The sequence below is a fragment of the Lytechinus variegatus genome, chromosome 1 (assembly GCF_018143015.1).
Source record: "Lytechinus variegatus isolate NC3 chromosome 1, Lvar_3.0, whole genome shotgun sequence".
In the NCBI taxonomy this organism is placed as follows: domain Eukaryota; kingdom Metazoa; phylum Echinodermata; class Echinoidea; order Temnopleuroida; family Toxopneustidae; genus Lytechinus; species Lytechinus variegatus.
This window is the reverse complement of record NC_054740.1, coordinates 24,996,574-25,018,634: the sequence shown is the minus strand read 5'-3', so window position 1 is coordinate 25,018,634 and position 22,061 is coordinate 24,996,574. Positions and strand designations below refer to the sequence as shown.

The 22,061-nt window shown below is 35.9% G+C and overlaps 1 protein-coding gene across 1 annotated transcript; it reads left to right on the top strand.

Annotated features, from left to right (window-relative positions):
• The first annotated feature begins 933 nt into the window (after window positions 1-933).
• Window positions 934-21,567, top strand: LOC121409941 (probable cysteine--tRNA ligase, mitochondrial). Its single transcript, XM_041601736.1, has 14 exons — window positions 934-1,345; window positions 1,965-2,015; window positions 9,649-9,841; window positions 10,475-10,580; window positions 11,377-11,605; window positions 12,695-12,828; window positions 13,334-13,468; window positions 14,602-14,740; window positions 16,229-16,352; window positions 17,794-17,889; window positions 18,055-18,193; window positions 18,610-18,725; window positions 19,133-19,189; window positions 20,278-21,567. Exons 1-14 carry the CDS (start codon window positions 1,065-1,067, stop codon window positions 20,293-20,295), a joined length of 1,818 nt encoding a protein of 605 aa, XP_041457670.1. The 5' UTR covers window positions 934-1,064; the 3' UTR covers window positions 20,296-21,567.
• The last annotated feature ends 494 nt before the right edge of the window (window positions 21,568-22,061 follow it).

Below are 22,061 nucleotides of genomic sequence, written 5' to 3'. Positions count from 1 at the left end.
TGTCATTTCAACAGAATGCTAAATTTAACATGTTTTTCTTGAATGGTGATAAAGGAACTTTGGATTTCAAATTATCTAATTGCAATAATTTTTGGCTGTTGGAATCAGGGCTGCACAGAAGTTTAAAAAAATACACATGAATATATTAGTAAACCATAGGTTTACTGCTACTCCTACTACTATTACTACTACTACTACTATTTTGTACTGATTATGACTATAATAATATGAGTACATGGCTTCATTACCCTCGTAACATTTTGTATTAAAGTTTTAAAAAGATTATAATAAATATTTAAAAAATTATTCATAGCGATTCTTTCTTTATTTTCCCCCTTTCATTTCTTCCCTTTTCCTTTTCCTAAGCTTTGCTTAAACCTACAGGCGTTAGATTATACTAGGGGAGAATTAGGGATACACAAAAAAAAACACCCCCCCCAAAAAAAAAACGGCACTATGTACAGCCCAAGTTGCCCAACTCCCGCCATAGCCAAAAGTCCCAAACCAACAAACTAGATAAATAAATAAATAAATAAACAAATAAATAAATAAATACGTGTATCAACAACAACAGTTCTCATAAAAATGAGATCAGCGCCCTAGTTCTAATTCCTCACTCTTCAACTTCTCTCCTACTGCGATTTATGTTTGCCGCCCTCTGTGTTCACGCCTCTTACGCGCGCACGGTCCTTGTTAATATTCTACATGCTTAGGCGGCAATTTGCGGTTTAGGTGCAATTTACGGTTTAGGGCCTTAACACGCGCGCCCAGCTGATAATGTAAACAAACGTAGACGTAGACTCTTCACTAGTCGCTTTTTGGCTACTTTTCCGGAAAATGCCTTCGCCAGGGTGTAAAACGGAAACGCGCTCGCCGGACCGCTGCACCAGCGCAGCGCAGCTAGAAGAAAGACACGCTCCTCCCGGCCCGCCGCCCAGGACCAGTCGAGTCGCGTCGGCCAGGAGTTGCTAAAACCGTACCGTATCCGACTCGACTCGTTCTCCGAATCCTGAAACAAGTGATCATGCTCAAGAACTAGAAGAGCTCTTCTTAACTCCGTCAAAATGGGTTTGAGAATTGCAAGTGACTTATTCGGCCGACATGGCATAATTTGCAGTTTAGGTCTAACTTCTGGATATCGGAGCCGGAAGACTTTGTATTTGAGAAGAGATGTCTGCTCCCCATCATCTGCTTCCTGCCATTCCCATTTCTCTCAAGCCAGGTATCCCGTGCAGAGAGATGGAGAGAACACTGTCTGTGTCTTGAACTCATTATCAGCAGCACAAGATCGGAAAAGTGCAAAAAAAGAGCCTCTGCTACTGATGAACAAAAATGTTGCAACATGGTATTATAGTTCATTTATTCTTCATGAGACATGAGTTCATGTCAGTGGCGTACCTCAAGGATTTTCCAAGGCAAAGGGGGGGGGGGCACATTTTTTGGAAGATATTTTGTCGTCGAAAAAATTTGACAAGCAAAAAAAAAGGCCTTCAGCCTCAGGTTCGAAAGAGGGGACACACGTCTGTCTGTTTTCAATGCATTTTTACATTATAAATGTATCAGTTGTGACTCATCGGGGGGGGGGGGGCAGTAGTGGTTCATGTTGATGACAGTGTCAGTAGGCCTAACGTAAAAGGAGTTTTTTAAAATGTGAGAATTTGGGAGTGGAGTCATGTTGGTGTTATAAACATGAATCTAGACCAACCACAATGAATTAAAAATTTGAAAACAATTATTTCTCATTTATTTGCTTGTGTATTTATTTACTTTAATTGCCAGGGGCAGAAGCTTAGAAGAATACTTTACCATATAAAAAGCATTATTTCGTAGATAATAATATGAAGTTTGTGGACTGGGTTCTTGGTTATTTATTTGACTACACTACTGTTAGTGATATAGGATATATGCTTGAGATAAAGTGTACAATTTCCCTGGCTGAATCTCCTTATTTCATTTGTTTTCAGGTATGCTTGTGGTCCTACTGTTTATGATTCTGCCCATATTGGGCATGCAAGGTAATGATACCAACCATCGTAGACTGGTTTGTAATTTTCCCTATTTTGTCTCTCTTTTTTTTCTAGTAGTGTTTTTAGTTTCTCAATCTTATTTACAAGTGTGCTGTGAACTTCATTCTCTGCTTGGTGCAATTGAGTCTTTGATTCTTGAATAAAGTTTTGAAATGAACTGTCTCTTGTTCTGACTCTTGATACTGGTACCATCTGAGGTGACCAAAAATAAAAACAAGAGGCATCTAAGACTAAGCACTGGCGTAAATCCTTGCGTCACACCTATTGGCAAGACTTCTATGTCCCCTCCACTAAAATTGAAATAAAAATATGGAGAAGGTTTATCAAGAATTATCTAAGATATATCTAAGAGATTTAAGAAGGAAAAGTCGGATACATACCAAAATATGGCTTTATTCCGTCAAAAATTCGAGTGTGTGTAATTCCCAATGGCATCGGTTTATTTAGTCAGAAAAATAAATACCCAATACTCTTGGAGAGTAGACTAGTCGTAATATCGGTTGGAGCGCGCGGAAGAGGAAGGGTTCTCGCCGAGCTCTTCCTTTCCTTCCTTTTGGTTTTGGTTTTCTTTATCAGAATTGCTATTTTTCATCAAGCCGCATATTTTACGGATAATTTCGGACCAATATTTGGATTTCTTCTGCAAAGAGAAAGCAAAGGTAAGCAGGATTTGTTGGCCTTTAACTGTTTTCCATTCCGCACACACTAACGCATAGGCTAACACGTAATTTCAAAAAAAACCCGCCCTGTAGCGGCGGACCAATCATGGCAGAGGGTCACGCTAAAACGGGACCGCCATTGCAAGATACCACTGACGATGAATTCCGGACTGTCACGTACGCACGATCACCTAAAATCAAATTTCGCGGCAAACGAAGACGTGAAGGAAGCTTGGACGTGGAAAATATCACGCCCAGGGCGGAATCTTCGTCAGATAGTACAAGCAACACAACTTTTACGATACATAGCACCCCATCCACAAACAGAAGGGCCAATTTTACTCTGTATATTAGCCCAATAGAAAAAAACAAGAATTTCAATAACGTAAATCCCATAGAAATAGCAAGAGCAATTAAAAGCACTTGTCCCAATCCAATTGACAATATTATCTCTCTCCCTCACAGCATTATTGTCAAGTGCAAAAACCAAAAGCAAATGACCGCTATTCAACAAATAACCCAAATTGGCAACATCCCAGTAAAAATAGAAGAAAAGCGAGCCGGTGTGAAGGGTGTTATTTATGGGGTTTCTACAGCTATCTCAGAAGAGGAAATCAAGCAGGAGCTAAAGACCCAAGGAGTTTCTTTTGCAAAGAGAATTACTAAGAAAGCAAAACAAAATGAAAATGGTCCCATCGAAGAGATACCCCTCAAAAGTGTAATTTTGACATTCAATAAAACAAATCTCCCCCAACAAGTAAACTTATGTTTTCAAATTTTCCCAGTTAAGGTCTTTGTACCCCGTGCTTCAAGATGCTTCAAATGTCAACGTTTTGGCCACGGCATAGCCCAATGCAGAGCAAAGATACGTTGTGTTAGGTGCGGAGAAGCACATACCTTTGAGGAATGTCAAAAGAAAGAAGATAGGAAGTGTATCAATTGCGGGGGTAGACATTCTGCAGCATACAACGGCTGTGCCGTGGCAAAAAAGGCACAGAAAATACAGCACATAAAAGTAACTAAGAACACAACTTATGCTAACGCCGCAAAAATGCTCGCTAATGAAGAAAAAACAACAGAAAATAACTTGACCACGCCTCATAATGTAGACTCAACCAACAAGCACCAAATTGATCCCCGTGTAGCTCAAACTAAATCCGCCCCTTCAGTGGTCCGTCCAAAAGAACCCCTCCCCCAAAAGACGGCACAACAAACAGAAGTACCAATGGATTTTAATTATGAACAAACAAGAAAAGAAGAACATAGATACGAGCCTCAAACGAAAAGTAATTTTTTAACAACAGCAGACAATGAACAGATCATAAATTTTATTACTTATCTTATATTCATTTTTGCTTAAGGAAAAACAAAGAATGAAATTTTAGCTCTGGTCGAATCGGTAACTGGACGATTGCTTAAAAGTGGATCCACCCCTACCCCACAGGCAGAAGGAGGTAGCTAGTTTTTTTCTTATTATGGCGTCCCTAGCAATATTGCAGTGGAACGCACAGGGCCTACACTGCCATGGCAGTGAACTTATAAGATACCTAAGTAACCCTCACAATTTATTCTATCACATTATTTGCATACAAGAAACTTGGTTTGGGGAAGATCATATTTTTAACATTCCCAATTATACATGTACATGTATACCCAGGAACCGTATAAATCAAAATAGAGGAGGGTGTGCATTTTACATCCACAACACAGTCGACTATTTAACCCCTCATTTTGATGAAGAACATGAAATCCAACATATTAAAGTGTATTTGGGCGAGTCCCATATTGGAATAGTCAACTTTTACAATCCATGTCAAAAATTAAATGAAAATATTTTAAATAAATTACTGAGTATAGCCTGTGATACTGATAGGTTTCTCATACTAGGAGACTTTAATTCCCACAACAGCCTTTGGGGCAGTGCAAAAAATGATCATAACGGTCTTATCATAGAAGATTTCATTAATAAACACAATTTAGTTATATTAAACGATCTTTCAGGAACAAGACTTGATCCTCTCTCTGGAAAATTGTCCAATTTGGATCTTACTTTAACTTCCCCAGCTTTATCAAACCGATGCTCCTGGGAGGTCCTCAATTATTCCTTTGGCAGTGATCATTTTCCTATATCGATAGAGCTTTTTATGGATATCTCTAAAGACACCGCTCCTCAAAAAGATGATTCTAGTCGTATGAAATTGTGGTCTTTCAAAAATACAAAATGGGCTGATTTCGCTAAGAAGTGTGAAGAATTGATGGATGAATTCATAAATTTTGAAAGTCCTCAAGAATTTTATACTTTTTTCATAAAAAGTCTTACAGATATTATTCTTAAGACAGTTCCTTCTAACACAAAAAGTCAGCATAACCCTATACCTTGGTGGACTCCCGAATGTACCAAAAGCATCAAAGCGAGGAATAGAGCTAAAAATAAATTAACAAGACATATATCTGTAGAAAATCTTGCCTCTTTTAAGGAAAAAAAGGCAGAAGCACAAAAAATTCTACGCAAAACGAAAAAGGAATATTGGGATTTATTCTGTAAGAAACTCAACCGTTTCGTCCCCGAAGGCAAAATATGGGCAACAATCAAACGGATGAACGGCTTAACTAGCAAGAAATCTAACAGAATGTCGGCACTTATTGAAAAGGATAAGGTAATAACAAAAGATCCAGACAAATCAGAATTATTAGGTACCCATTTTCAGGAAATAGGATCATCTACCTTTCCAACAAAAGACCTACTACCCAACCTTGAATTGGAGATACTTCAGGCACAATCTGAAGGTTTAGATCATGTAATAAATGAATCTTTTACCATTTTGGAACTAGAAAAGGTTCTCAAAACCTGCAAAAATTCAGCCCCAGGTAAAGACAACATACCTTATATTGTTTATCAAAATCTTCCTCTTAAATCTAAAAAAGTAATGTTGAAAATAATGAACAAAATTTGGGACTCGGGAAATATACCCCATGAAATGAAACATTCTACTCTCATTTCGATTCTTAAGGAAAAGAAAGATCCTAAACTTGTCTCTTCATATAGACCAATAGCTCTTTCTTCGTGCTTTTCCAAAATATTTGAACGCATGGTTAAAGGAAGACTTGAATGGTACATTGAAAAACATGTTTTGCCTCCCATAATCAGCGGCTTCCGAAAAAACCATAACACCACTGATAGTATTGTTGATTTGGAAAACACTATTCAAAAAACTATTAATAATGGTGAACATACTTTGGCTCTATTTTTAGACGTCGAAAAGGCGTACGATAGATTGTGGATAAAAGGTCTAATTTACAAATTACTGCAGTGTGGTATAAAGGGTAAAATGCTAACTTTTCTCTACAACTACCTTTCAAATAGAACATTCCAAGTTACAATTGGAAAGAGTGAATCAAAAATTTATGTAATGCAAAACGGACTCCCACAAGGAAGTACTCTTAGTCCAATATTGTATAATATCATGATGAGGGACATCCCTATCATCAATCCAGTCACCACATCTATATATGCAGATGATATAGCAGTCTGGATGTCTGGTAATCAATTAGATGTAACCTCAAAAAATATTCAAGAATATCTTAATAATTTACACGAATGGTTTAATAAATGGGGCTTTCGTCTTTCCTCTCATAAAACCGCTCTGGTATTATTTACAAAAGCCCCCAAAAATAATTGCCCTGATATAAAACTAGGAGAAAATAGTTTAACTTTCAACTCTGTTAAAAAGTTTTTAGGTGTCACTTTTGATCACCGACTTACATGGCATACCCATATCGAGGATATAGTGACAAGGTGTAAAAGGAAACTTAACATTCTCAGAAGCCTTACTGGAACTTCATTTGGAAGCTCCTCCAAATCCCTCCTCATTGTTTATAGGGCAATGATAAGATCGCTAATGGATTATGGGTGCGAGGCCTATGATAGTGCATCCCAAACAATGAAAGCAAAATTAGATGCAATTCAATATCAAGCATTAAGGATATGTGTTGGAGGGCTCCCTCTTACCTCACTAGAAGCCCTGCAGGCTGAACTCGGGGAAATGCCCCTCGACCTGAGAAGAAGAGTACTCACAGATAAGTTCAGAACAAAGATTGAAACACATGAAGACCATCCAATTTTGCTTAATATAAAACCGTGCTGGCAATTCGATTTATCCAAAACTCAAAAAAATAATAAACCTTTTGGAATCAGAGCGGAAAAAATAAACTACTCTGTAGAATCATATAAATACACTTTTCCTCCTTGGCTCTTTCAACGCCCGAAGGTTTCAGTAGAACTGAACAAGGAATTAAATAAACATGACCATCCTTTATACCAAAAACAAAAGAGCCTCGATCTTATTAACTCAAAATGGTCAAATCAACTCCATATTTACACAGATGGATCCAAAGAACCCGTCACTGGAGCCTGTGCTTCCTCCTTTTACGTTCCAGCTTTCCATTACTCCCAGTCTAAACGCCTCACTGATTATACTTCATCATATAGAGCTGAATTAGCAGCAATTATCTTAGCCCTCAACTGGTTAGAAAATATTGATGTATATGTAGGAGTAGTAATATTTAGTGACTCATTAAGCTCCCTCGTAGCAATATCAGAACAAAAAGAAGTACCTTTTGTCTCGGAAATTCTTACCCTATTAACAAATTTAACATATTTAGGCATAGATATAAACTTTGAATGGATCCCCAGCCACTGCGGTATTAGTGGAAATGAGATGGCGGACATGAAAGCAAAAAATGCATTGCAGAAAAAAATTGAAATCAACAACAAATTATCTTTAACAGAAATAAAACATCTCATTTTCAAAAGATACAATCTAGAATGGCAAAAAAGATGGAATGAATCCCACAGCCTCCTCAAAATATACCATCCCACTGTTAATTCTCCCTTTTTCTGTTCCCTAATTAGATTCCACGAAACCATTATCCACAGACTCCGTTTTGGTGTAATAGGATTGAACTACGATTTAAAAAGACTTAATATACACCCCACGGGACTTTGTGATACATGTAGGCCTAACAAATTTGAAACAGTTGAGCATTTCTTAATCGAATGTCCCAAATATATAATAGAGAGGGCCATGCTACTTACAGAAACAAATCTTTCAACCTCCCAAAAAATAATGGATCTCTTAAAGAGTACTAAAGTAGAAACCCAATCTGCACTGGTCCGTTTCGTTCTCAGAACGAAACGACTATATAAAGTCTGAATAAGGAGGAAGAAAGGAGACTTTTCTCCTTCTTTCTTACCCTTGGCTGATTATCCGAGTTTTTTTTTTTTTTTTTTTTTTTTTTTTTTTTTGATTTGGTGATTCGCCAGGGGGACAGAAAGGAGATAAGGATGAAGAGAAAATTTTCGTTGTTAATTTGATGGTTTGTTTAGTTCTATTTTCATTTTTTTTTTTTTTTTTTTTTTTTTGTTTTGTTTGTTTTTTGCACTTTCATCCAATACTTTAGTTTCGGTTTCCCGAAACCTGGAGTTTTATCAGGCCACAAATCCAGTTTACTTTTGCTTTTTCTGTTGCAGCTTACTGTAGCAGAAGAAAGAATCAGAACGTAATCAAAAGAAAAATAAATTAATCTTTTTAAAAAAGGAAGGGAAACAAAAAAGAAATAAAAGAAAAAAAGAGAAAAGAAAAGAAAAGAGAAAAAGAATTCATGAAAAGAAAAAAAAAGAAGAAATATAAGAAGAAAAGCAAAGAAAACAGAAAAAAGAAAAAAGAAAAGAAAAGAAAAAAAAAGAAGAAAAAAAGAAAAGAGGAGACAAAAAGAAAAGAAAGAAAAATAAAATGAAAAAGAAAAGAAAAAAGAGAAAAAAAAGACAAAGAAAATAACAGAAAAGAAAAGGAAGAAAAAAAAAAGAAAAAAAAATTAGAGAGAGAAGGAAAAAAGGAATGGAAAAAAATATATAATAAGCTACTGAAAATGAACTAAAGCTGTGGCAAAAATAGTCAATCCTGACTGGTTGCCAACCAAGGAAAGAAGAAGAAGAAGATAATTGGGGGTTGTGGCGTGCGCCTGTAATCCAAGCTGTGGGGAAGTTACAAATTGATGCAGAGGTTCGAGCCCTGGCCACGTCTTTCGGATGGTGACGTTAAAGGTCGGTCCCAGACGTAAATAATCACATCTGATTGATACACGTCTGACAAAACTAAAATACACACACAGATAACCGTTATGAAACCCAGGGCTTTCAAAAATTCCTGCTAGCTCACTGAGAAAGGCGACAGACTGGAGATGCTTTGTTCTGCAGCAAGAGGTTTGAATCCAAGTTCCCACCGGAAGTAAAAAAAAAGAAGAAAAAAGAGAAAGACAGAAGGGGGTTTTGGAGAATTATTTTTTTTAAATTAGTGGAGGGGACATATGGAAGTCTTTCCCACCTATTGTTCGGGGGGGCGGGGTTGATCTATTATTCCACCCCCCTTGAACAATGGGTGTCACGCAAGTATTTACGCCAGTGCATCTAAGAGTGCAGAAGGGGACTGGAAAATTCAGATTTTGTTTCTTATAATTTTTTATGTCATGTTTTCCTTATGATATTTTTGGTGATGATTTCCTACATAAATATAATATTTGAGTACTTAAAAAACAGTTTTGTAGTTTCAAAGTAGGCACATATCTTCATTACAGTAACTATCATTTGATATAATTGTGTCTTTATTAATAGCTGATGATTTTGTTCTTTTTAAATTCTGATCATTTTTTTATTTCCTTATATCCACTTACAGAACAAATCACAAATTTTTTATTTGATGTACTCTATCTTGATGAAAATTCATTACATGCGTTTTTCTATTTTCTATGAGAGGATTTAGCCTATTATGAATACATTTCACTTAACTGAATTCTATGCAGTCACTAAAATAAAAATAAAGTAGGTGGCGTCTTCATAAAAATTACATTATGTCTGGTTTATTTTTGGTAGAACAAATATAGTTATTTACATTCTCTATTTGCAGCTCTTATGTCAGATTTGATATCATCCGTCGCATCTTAGCAGAATTCTTCCAGACGAGCATTGTCATGGTGATGGGTATCACTGACATCGATGATAAGATCATAAAACGTTCACAGGAGCAGAAGATAGAGGACTTCAGAGAATTAGCTAGATTTTATGAGAGGGAATTCTATCAAGATATGCAATATCTTAATGCAAGTATCAACATTTTACATTAGCGATTTCTTACGTTGTGTCTTGTACTGTTCAGTGTTGTTGGAATTTGTTTTAAATTAAATTCTTATTCATTCACTATAAAATAATACTAACATATTATATCTCATACCATATTTACTACCAATCCTTGGTTTCTATCATGGTTTTAATGTTCGGTGAATTTCAAAAAGTTTTAAAATCATCAAATTTCTAATCGTATCATTCCCACACCCAACCCCCCTGAAGAAAAAAATAATGAAAAAAAAGATGATGGTGATGATGATGATGATGATGAATTGATGATGATGATATGATGGTGATATAAATCTAAAATGATAATAGGTATGATATTAAATAAATCGCTTAATTTTTTTTCTAGGTAATTTCATTCAGATAAGCAATTTGGAACGCATTTCAAGGAACTAAAATTAATTTTCATTATTACTGAGACCTCATGATCAATGTTGATTAAATTTCTAATGATTGACGTATGTGTAAATCTATCATATTGCCAAAATATCTATACCTATAATACATCTCTATTACAATTAGAGATGGCTTTGTTTTATCAGCTCTACAAGATTAAATGTTTTTTAATATTGGCAGATATAACCAATAACTTATTTTTGTAGGTCTTACCAGCGACTGTCTATACCCGGGTATCAGATCATATACCAGACATTATTGCTTTCATCAGTAAAATCATCAGAAATGGCTTTGGATATACAACAAGTAATGGTAAGGAAAGACTTTGTGGAAATAACCGCCTATTTGATTACTGTAATCTAATTTATATTAAAGAAACTATACCAAGCTTTAGATAGGCTTTAAGGATTAATTCTAAAATGACAGACATAACTAAGCATTTTTTCTCTTAATGTATAAACTCCAAAGAGAAATTGGCAAGACAGCTTTCTACTGCATAGCGCCAAGCTGGTATAACCAAGAACATAGGTGACATTTTACATATAAGTTAATTAATCGTAGTGGCGGACCTTATAGACGAAAGAAATTACTCCTGGGCCAATTTGATTTATGTGGAGATAATGGCCGAGCAAAGGATTTTGAACTCGCAACCTCGTGATCATTAATGATAATAATCCTTTTTTATATCGCGGTCAGTATATTGGAACAATGTCTCCAAGCTCTATACAGATACCACATTACACTGGTCATTAGATCCTGGCATTCCCACATACAACATTTGCACTTTCTCCACTCCTTGAGGAGTATTGCAACAAGAGTTTCCAAGACTCAATTGCTAGGCACATTACGCAGATGTTTGCATCATATCAGGTACCCATTTAACACCTGGGTGGAGAGTGGCAAAGTGTGGATTGAGGCCTTGCCAAAGGATGCTATAGGCCATGGTGGGGTTCAAACACACAACCCTCTGATTACAAGGCAAGAGTCAGAACTACACGTACTACACCATGATGCTTCCACACGAGTCCAATGAACTCCGGAGCTGTCCGATGCATTAGACCACATGACCCCTTTACTCCACATTGAATAAATGATTTTCATTCTGCAGGTAGTGTGTACTTCAATGTGGATGCGTTCACACTAGAAAGATACAACAAGCTTGCCAGTCAAGACTTAGATGTTCAGCATGATGACGGTAAAGAGATGATTGATCCTGAGAAGAGACACCCAAGGGACTTTGCTCTGTGGAAAGGAGTCAAGCCAGGAGAACCATGGTGGGAAGCACCATGGGGAAAGGGAAGACCAGGATGGCATATTGAATGTTCTGCTATGTCGCAGTGAGTTTTGACAGGGGTAGAGTGGTCATCATACACATATAAATTACTGGTTTGTATGCAAAGTCACATGGAAAAATCTGCGGCAAAGCGTGGCTGTTTTCAAAAAGGCTCTAAACAGCAATAAAACAGAGATGAAAGGGAGATTTTTCAGCTCCAGATAGCAGGTCTGCTGTTTATTTCCTTCACCAAAACTTTGAGAGAGAAAGAGATAAAAAGGGAAAACCAGCTAGGAAATTATGACTGTCGGAAGAGGACTTGCTCACTATGGGATGGAACATGCACCGTGACTGTAAGAGTCTGTTATTGCAGACTAAATCCTCATATCCAAAGCTATGTAAGGTTTTTTGTACTGATTAAATGACAAGTTCACCCCAACAAAAACTTGATTTGAATAAAAAGAGAAAAATTCAACAAGCATAACACTGAAAATTTCATCAAAATCGAATGTAAAATAAGAAAGTTATGGCATTTTAAAGTTTCGCTTATTTTCAACAAAATAGTTATATGAACGAGCCAGTTACATCCAAATGAGAGAGTTGATGACATCACTCACTCAGTATTTCTTTTGTAATTTATTACCCTGTATATGAAATATGATATATTTTTATTTTCTCGTCATTGTCATGTGAAATGAAGTTTCATTCCTCACTGAACACATGGAATTCCATTATTTTAACATTTTGTGCTTCAGGCAAGGAGGTCCTAATCATCAAATTTGTAAAAATTGAAATATTGTATTATTCAAACAATAAAAAACAAAAGAAATAGTGAGTGACATCATCGACTCTCTCATTTGGATGTAACTGGCTCGTTCATATAAATATTTTGTTGAAAATTAGCGAAACTTTGAAATGTCATAACTTTCTTATTTTACATCCGATTTTGATGCAATTTTCAGCATTGTGCTTGTCTGATTTTTCTCTATTGATTAAAATCAACATTTTTCTGAGGTGGACTTGACCTTTAATGCAAAATATTTAATGTATGATATTGTATTGTACTTTGTTTTGTTTGAATTACCAAACGGGAGATAATAAAACTTCTGTATAACTACTTCCTATAATATTTGTATTTTGTATTCTTTGACAGTGCCATCTTTGGTGAGCGGTTAGATATTCATACTGGTGGGCGAGATCTAGCCTTCCCTCATCACAACAATGAGATAGCTCAATGTGAGGCTTGCTTTAACTCTGGTCAGTGGGCTAACTACTTCCTACATTCAGGTATGAACTTGTATTTCATTAATTATTGGTGGTGGTAATAATTGTGATTATGGCAATAATGATAGTGATTGGTGGTTATAAGGTGGTTGTGTGATGGTCTTTAACCGTAAATGTATAGACTTGGCTACTTTGACGCCTAAGAAGACTGGGGGCTGACTCAGCCCCCCCCCCCCCATGATCTCGGCTGTCAAGTGTGCAATTGGGATGAAAATTGGCACACGTGTTACCCAAGGCATAATTTATAAAACTATAGGATCAAATTCTGCAAAAAAATCTCATTCAGTAATTATTCTAATTTATGCTTAAAATTAAAAGTTTACTCTAATTAACCAGGTAAACCCCCTAAAATGCAAATTTTTGGTTCACAGACTGTTCATAGGAATCTTAGCAATATATTTCAAGTTTCTCCTTATTCCACCGGCATAAAACCACCTCAAAGAGTAATAATTTGTTGGGAAAGCCATGATAAAAATTGATTTATTTCAACCTATTTTGATTCATTTAGGTCATTTATACAGGAAACATGACATTGATAAGATGTCCAAGTCCCTTCAGAATGTTGTGAGCATCCAAGAGTTCTTGAAGACTTATACCTCAAACCAGTTCAGATTCCTGTGTCTAATGTCCAAGTATGATCATGGTAAGTAACCATTATGAACTTGAAAGAAGAAATCTGGACATTTACAGGTCATGCTGCCTTGTATGCGAAATTGGAACGATAACTTTTGATATTATCGCTTGATGTCCAATCCTTAGGCCATATTACATCGTTCCATGCAAGTGTTATGTGTGACTTGCAGGTCACTATTTTTGGTACACTCAGGACCCTTTTGATGACAATATCTCACACGCGTCTCACGCAGTTGCCTGCAGAAGTGCACACAAGTCTGATTTGCAAGTTTTGAACATGCTCAAAACTTTGATGTGGGTGAGTCACAGGCAATTAATTACCCACAAGGCTTGCATGGTGCAATGTCAAAAAGCCTTTAGCAGGATCATTTCTGCTGCAAGATTTCTCAGTGACCATGCATATTGAATGTGCCTCCTATTGTGTTATGTCCTCCAAATCCGAAATAATGTGCACCTATCCAGATACAAGTGGTCATAGCTAATTGCTCTATCCTTTATTAAGAAGTATGAATTATCCTGATGGAAATTTGATTTGATTTGACTGATGTGAATTATTGATTTTCGTTCACAATTGTACACAATATGATAAACATAACATAACAAGGTAAAAAATACTACAAGACATGATAAGACATAATATATAAACGTAATCATAGATTTAAGGAACACAATTCAATAAATAAAGTTATCTCGCATGACATATGTATTTAAAAGTAAGACGGAGGGTCGTGCCGAAAAAAGGACATTCCCCAGAGAATTTTAAAAAAGTTGCATATAAAATGAAGCAGGGAGGTGATAGGTATACATACAGAAATCTTCACAAATATTAAAATATTGTAATTTATTTGTTATACCCATATGAGTTGTATGGTTAGCGGGCAGAATAAATTCCTTGAAAGCTGTTCAATGCACTAAGCGCTGGAAGGCAGCTCAAGCTAAAGTTGGGTAATGATAACAGTTCACCTATTAATATATTATTTATAGAAAGATAGCACAATATAAATAGATCAAAAATGCTACACTGCATCATGATGTGAAAATAGAAATATGAAAATAGAGAGAAAATTATTGCAAACAATAGATACATGTACCATTAACATGGTGAAATGCTAATATTCTTTGTGTTGCTCTGTTTTGATTCAGATTTAGAGTATGGATCCGGTACAATGCAGCAAGCTGTAGTACTTCATAGACAAATGTCAGCTTTCCTCAATGATGCCGATGCGTATGTCAAAGGTCAAATATGCTGTAGACCATTTAATGAAGCTGAACTCATGCAAAGGTACCGATAATTATCTAGTAATTTATTCCATTCCTTTGGAACCTGGACAGAATGCAATAACTTTTCCTTTACCAGTGTTCCAAAGGTAGTTTATGCATTATTTTTGTTTTCATTTATAATTGTATTTTGTATCTTTTGCTGAAAAGATTAAAGGGCCCAGCAACTGACAAATCATGGGGAAATACGAAACTTGCAAAAGGCCAATTGACTTGCATAATATAATCCGTCCGTCATGAGCGCCCGTCGGACTAATGCGATAAAAGTTCGGACAGCACGAATTTGACCGAACTCGTGATGGTTATTTACTTCGGATCATCGCTGTTCCAGTTTCCAACAATCCCAATTCCTAGACTCATGGCAGGTCTCTTGATTGCAAAACCAAAATAAATAACCACTGTGAAGTTACATGATTCAAAGTGAAAACACGCAGTTTACATCTGGTCGGTTAGTCTATTGCTCTCAAGACCTCCCAGACATGCCGGCGTCTATTACATAACACCCCCAGGCATGCAGCCGAGTGGAATCCCTTCTCTGTTCTGAGATAAGCCTTGATTTCCCCATGATTTTGTCAATGAAAGTGGTCGCAACTAATTGCTCTATCCTTTATTAAGAAGTATGAATTATCCTAATGGAAATTTGATTTGATTTGATTGATTTGAATCATTGATTTCCGTTCACAATTGTACACAATATGATAAACATAACATAACAAGGTCGAAAATACTACAAAACTTAATATGCCATATAAAATAATCATAGATTTAAAGCCTGTGTATAGCGTTGGTAAAGGGTCAATAATGTGATTGATAATCGAATATCATCTAATATGACAGTCTTACTGAAGCGTAGAGACCGTTACATATTTTTCCAACTGCACTTCTCTGAGAAAATTTCAAATATTCAAATCTTGGATATATAGCGCCCTCTCTCGGCGATGCTTGTTTTAAATTTAAAAAATGGGCATTCAAGCACTTATCTTATAAATTTAATGATTAGATATCCAAAATTTACAGACAAAGAACATATCTTGAAAGTTTCAGCCCATTCCATGATTTGGAATAGGATTTAATCGAAAGACAAAAACACACAGATATTTAAATAGTAGTAGTTATAGAAGTAATAGTAGTAATGGTAGTAGTAGTAGTAGTAGTAGTAGTAGTAGTAGTAGTAGTAGTAGTAGTAGTAGTAGTAGCAGTAGTAGTAGTAGAAGTAGTAGTGGTTGTGCTCTATGCTGTGCATCGCATTGCTTTCATAGTTGTACGCATTGTATATTTCACGCTCTCATATTCAATAGCAAATTTTGTACAGGAGCCTATGGGATATTCGTCAGATTTCGGTCATTCTAGGGATACGCTCTGATACTCCACAGGCAATTGATGCAGACCAAATTACACATTTTTAATGCATCGCTAAAACACTATATAGACAATAATTGATATTGTTTTGTTTCCTCTTTTCTTTGATTATTGTTTTGATGATTTGATATAGGTTGGAGAATACTCAAGATGAAGTGATAGGAGCATTAGCTGATGATTTTGATACAAAGAGGGCACTAGACTGTATTATGAAACTGGCCCATACATGCAACTCAAATTTCAGTCAAGTATCGGAGGTAAGAAAGTTTCCTTGGTTATTTCCAGTATTTATTTTGTATAAATTATATATTTTTAAGTCCTACATTTTGCCTAACATTACTAAACATAAGCATTGATGATATATAGGCCATAATAAAATTAATATATTTGTCATTCATACGCAGGTCAGCTGACTACTGTTTTGTCTTTTAAATTATAAAACTATTCTAAATTTTGAGGAAAGAATCTGAATTTTGACCAATTTCTGCTCTTTGTTTATATGATTTTCATTTTTCTTTGATGGTAGTATTATGCATGCTTCTGGAAAATGCTGGTAGTTTTCATTTGTTAGAACAATAGCAACAATCGCACCCATTTTTGTCTCACCTGCATAGCAGAGTGAGACTATAGGCACCACTTTTCCGGCGGCAATGAACTTTGGCCATGTTGGAGGGAATTGTGGAATACCCATCATAACTCCAAAAGTGTTTGGATCTAGTTCATAAAACTTGGACATAATAGTAATCAAGTATCACTGAACATCTCATGCAGAGTTTCAGTTCACAAGACCAAGGTCATAGGTCATTTAAGGTCAATGAACTTTGGCCATTTTGGAGGTAATTATTAGATTGCTGTCATCACTTTCAAAGTTTTTTATAGATATAGTTTATAAAATGTGGATATAGCGGTAATCAAATATCACTGACAAGTCATAGGCCGCAAGATCATGGTCAAATGTCATTTAATGTCACTGAACATAGTATTGTATCATTATATGAATTGTGTTTTTTGTGAATAATAACACATGTTGTAGTACACTGTAGTTTTCAAAGTCGGCACTGCTGCTATATTGAATCGCGTAATGCAGGTGACAATGCGCTCCATCTGTTCTGTTATAAGGTTAAGAGGTGTATCCATGAAAGTGTGCCCAAATGAAGAGTGCTGTGCGAGCAGTAGAATGTCCTGTCATTATATCTTCACCACTTAAATAAAAATGGTCAGGGACAACTTCTGCCATGGATTATATTTATGTTTATTTTACAATTTGTGCATTATCATGTGATGCTTGTGTGTTGACAACTGTTACTTAAGAAATACAAGATACCAGAGGACATGAGTGAAGAATTAGAATTGAAGTATATAACTGAACAACGAATCTCAAGCACAGAGAAGCATATGAAATCAGCAGAATAAACAGTGAGATCCTAGACCTAGGAAAACTTGAAAATACTTTGAAAGAGAAACATGGTGATCAATGCATGGGGTTGAGTACTGTGGTCATCAAATTTTTCAGAATTGATGCAAATGAGGAATTTCACAACAAGACCACAACTTATGCGCATCTATAGTAAAACCAAGAATTCATCAACCAAATTTACTTAAAACAAAGCTAATAATTCATGCTTAGCTGATAAGTATTAAGGATGATATCAACCATATTCAATGACATGTTGATGGTTTTGATTTTTTTTTTTTAAGGAGGCGTCAAGTCGCAGCCCAGGGGCAGTTGCAGCTGTAGCTACATATATCAACCAAGTCTTATCTAACTTAGGATTACAAATGTCTACAAGATCAGTAAGTCTCTGCTTGTTGGTCAGTTTCTAAATTAAATACATTGGGCAATATTCTGAAGTCATGTTTAATTAAAACACTATCTAAAGTTGTGGTTTAAAAACTCGAGGGATATATAAATGAAATTGACAACTGCTCCATGTGTGTGTATTTTTGTTTTTTTCCCAGGGTACCCATTCTGGTCAGTCATCCCAAGCAATGAACACTGCTCTAGACACTCTGGTCAACTTTAGACAGGATGTCCGTCGATGGGCCCTCACTGACCAAGAGGATCATGGGATATCGAGTGTAATTCAGAGCAGCAATGGTGAGTGTTATGAATGAATTGTTTATGTTGGTTGTGAATCGCTGAAACAGCACATAAATGTACTCCCTACCTTTAAGGCCAGCATAAAGTATTGACCAGGAACAGTAATATAAACCATATTCATCAGAGTATCATCTAGCATTCTAATTTTACGAAGTGTAGACAGGGCCGCGGAATGGATTTGAAAGTGGGGTGGGGGGAGCTGAGCCGAAAGTGAAGGGCTTACCATGCAAACAAAAAAATCACTATCAGATGGGGATTTTTTTTTTTTACGACATAAACTTTGATGATGGCTGAAATAATTAATATTGAATCTTGAACTCTCAATGTTGCTATTTCTTAACTACACCTTGAGTTGATGGATACCAGCGCATGTTACTTTTTTTTTCCATACCATTTTCCCATTCACTTTTTAGGGGATTCTGAGGAAATGAGGCTGAGAAGAAAGAAACTGATGAAAGAGAGGGCTCCACTCCTCAACGCATGTGATCATGTTAGAGATACGCTAGCACAGAATGGTATACAGATTAAGGTAAATGATCTGGGTTTGTCTTAAAGTGGACATTCAAAGGTATTATTACATGACCAACATTTTGTGGAGTAGTAAAGAAAAGGTTGTGCCAACCCAAAAAGTTACAATATCTGCATGCTCATTGATGATACCAAAAGTGGTTGCATGCACTTACTTTGTGAAGGTGTATCAGGAAGTATTGATTTCTAAGGACGTTACATTTCGAATTTGTAAAAATTCCACCACGAACCTTTAGTGTGTTCAATATGCGAAATTTCATTGTAACACTGTGTTAATTTGTAACTATTTTTCCATCATCATTGTTGAGGCTTTTTCTTTCATAGAGGCCTACATACACTGTATCATTCATGCACAATGGCAGTCCCTCAAGGTTGATTAAGTGATCTTTTCTCCTATCTTGTTCCTAGGATCGGGGAGCATCAGCCACATGGGAATTTGTAGAGAAAACAAAAGTGAAAACAGAGGTAGGATATACATTGTAACAGTCCCACATACTCTGTAGTAGACTCTGCGTTATTCCACCTTCCATTCTTGTCAAATAATTGCCTCACTCAAGAGCATTATCTCAGACCAGAATATGCAAATGCGTGTGAATAACATCCTCTAGGATGAATTTCACCTAAAGTTGAACTGTTTTGTGTGGTCCCTAGAGATGTGGCTTAGGCATAGTCACCTGTATGCTATTGTGCAGTGGCGGATCTAGGGGGGAGCACATCTGGCCCGTTCCCTTCCCCCCCCCTCTTGAAAGTTTTAAAATTTTCCGCAGATTAAATTACCTAACTTTTAGGTGAAAACCTTTTTTTTGGGGGGGGAGGGGGCTTGTGAAATTTTCCGTGGGCAAGATGACCTTCCATTTTAGGTCAAAGCGATTTTTTCCTTTTTTTCCGTGTCAAATTTTAATCGGGAAAATGTGCCCCCCCCTTAGGTAAATCCTGGATCCGCTTCTGTGAATGTGTGTATGATTTTCCATAATGGATATAAAATAAGTTAAGGAATTAGGAAGGTGGAGGGAGAATGCAATGTTAAAGGATAAGTTGTACCCATCTAAACGCCAATACTTGGACCGTTACGATCAATAGAAATGTGGTAGACCAATATAGCACTGACAAAATCTGTGCCAACTTTGACAATTGGATATCATGTTTGTTTTCCATCTTATACTCTGCATCTTCATACTGTACACAAAGGCCTTCAGTGCAATGCGATGTCTGGACTTACAGCCATCAGTGACTGCCACTTCTACTTCTTAACTTTTTGATGCACTTTCACTGACATACAAATTTATTCTTAAGTTATTTTTTGTCATTAAAAATATGGAATTTCTTTATCGATTTATTCTACCTACATGTAGGTACTCTCTTTCACCTTAATCATTTCAAATTATTGATATTGCTTATTAACTTTTTCACATTTCTGTCTCATCCATCTCTTATCTTTTTTCAATCACTCTCTTTTCAATCTTTCCCCTCTCTCCCTCTCTCTCTTCCAATGTCTTTTTAACTATCTGTCTTGCCATCTTTTTATCTCTTTCTTTCTTTCGTTATTGTTGCAGGATGGAACAGACAGGTGACAAGAATAACTCAACAGAGACATTGAATTGATTTTGATTGCAACATGTATAATCCACACAGCAAGCAAAGCAAGCACATATAGAGAGATCTTATTTACATGAGATACATTACAAACACTGCAACATTGGCTATAACATTCATGTTGATTTATAATTGGTATACTATAGAGGTCATTAAACGTTGCCACCCAGTTGCAACTACTATGGTAACAAAGCTCAACAGCCAATCCAAAACGAGGATTCAATGGAAGTGGCCAATGGATGGTGAAGTTTACCATGCTTGTATTTTCTGTGCAATGAAGCCCAGATGAAATTGTAACTTTTTCATTTTGCATATTGATGTCCTTTTCTACTTTAACTTTTATTTCCTATGACATGTACATTTAATACTGAAACAGCTGATAAAATATTTTTATTTTTATTACAATAGTTAATACAACACTTTATGGCAGTTGCTAATGGTTTACAATAATGAAGAGATTGGACTCTAAACATTAAATTACAAAATTAGGGGCGTTTTGTATAATACATACATGTATCTTTATGAGTAAACTCTACCACCAATGATCTCAGAGCTCAGCAAGAGGGTAAAAATGAAGTATTATTGATAGAAATGATGACTAAAGGCTCTGTTACATCATTCTGTGCAAGCATTGCGTGTGACTTGCGAAAATATTTCTGCTACCTACAGGTTGCCCGCATTGACAGTATCTGGCATGTATGTCACACGCAGTTGCCTTCAGAAGCTGATTTGCACACAGAAAGGTTTTGAACATGTTCAAAGCTTTGTTGCGGTTGAGTTGCGGGCAATCACCCTCAACAAAGCATATAACGTTGTGACAGGGCCTTAATTTTGATACAATGGGGTTTATACAGTTCGAAGCAGTTGCATGGTGGGAGGGGGATGATTTTTGGATTGAAAAAAATATATCAAAGATTATCATTTATATGGAAGAATTTGTCATATAATGTACATGTGATTTGTTAATAAAGTTAAGAATATCAAAATATACAAGTAATCTGCTTTATTTCTTCAATTGTACTGTGAATTTATTTAACAAACGTACGTGTACTGTTTATTTTCAAATGGAAATTAGGGACAAAATAGTTTCTATTCAAATGGCTAGATGCAAAAAATTGAAATACCGATCTATCACAATAGTATTGCAGATGAATATTGCTAAACAATGCCAAGTTTTACTTTTTGCTACTTATATAATAGTCCTGTCATTTTGTTCTAATTAGGCTAGACTTAAATAAATTTTAACACAAAACCATTCAACAATATCACAATGCAAAGGTTTCCACAAGACAATGCTGCTCTGCAAGACAAAACTTTTTGATTGTTAGATCAATTTTTATGATTGATAATATCAATCAATATGCGTAATCAACCATTTAATTACGGTACTCACTAAGTTTTGTCTTATATGGCCCTATATCAAAAACAATTTCTCGAGAATGCACTACCTAGTGAGATAAAAACATCTTACAGTAGTCATATTAATGACTTTAAAATGACTATTACTGGTTTTATTCAGAGATAAAGAATAATCTCAAACTTTTCTGAGATGTCACATTTAGACATATCGTTATACTTGTTGCACATCACAAGAACATATACTACTATCTAAAGCAGGTATGCAATAACTGATCTGATTTTACTGAAATTACTTTGAATGGCTCCACACAAAAAGGCACAATGATTAATACGATAGAGTCGAGACTTATAGAATTTATTTGAAAGACGAGTTGAATATAAGCCA

Excerpts from the sequence above, each read along its gene's own strand:
- LOC121409941 (XM_041601736.1), top strand. The coding sequence starts at position 1,065 with ATGGGTTTGAGAATTGCAAGTGACTTATTCGGCCGACATGGCATAATT. Across the intron at positions 9,842-10,474 it reads AAGATATGCAATATCTTAAT|GTCTTACCAGCGACTGTCTA; the intron begins GCAAGTATCAAC and ends TTATTTTTGTAG. Across the intron at positions 16,353-17,793 it reads ATTTCAGTCAAGTATCGGAG|GAGGCGTCAAGTCGCAGCCC; the intron begins GTAAGAAAGTTT and ends TTTTTTTTTAAG.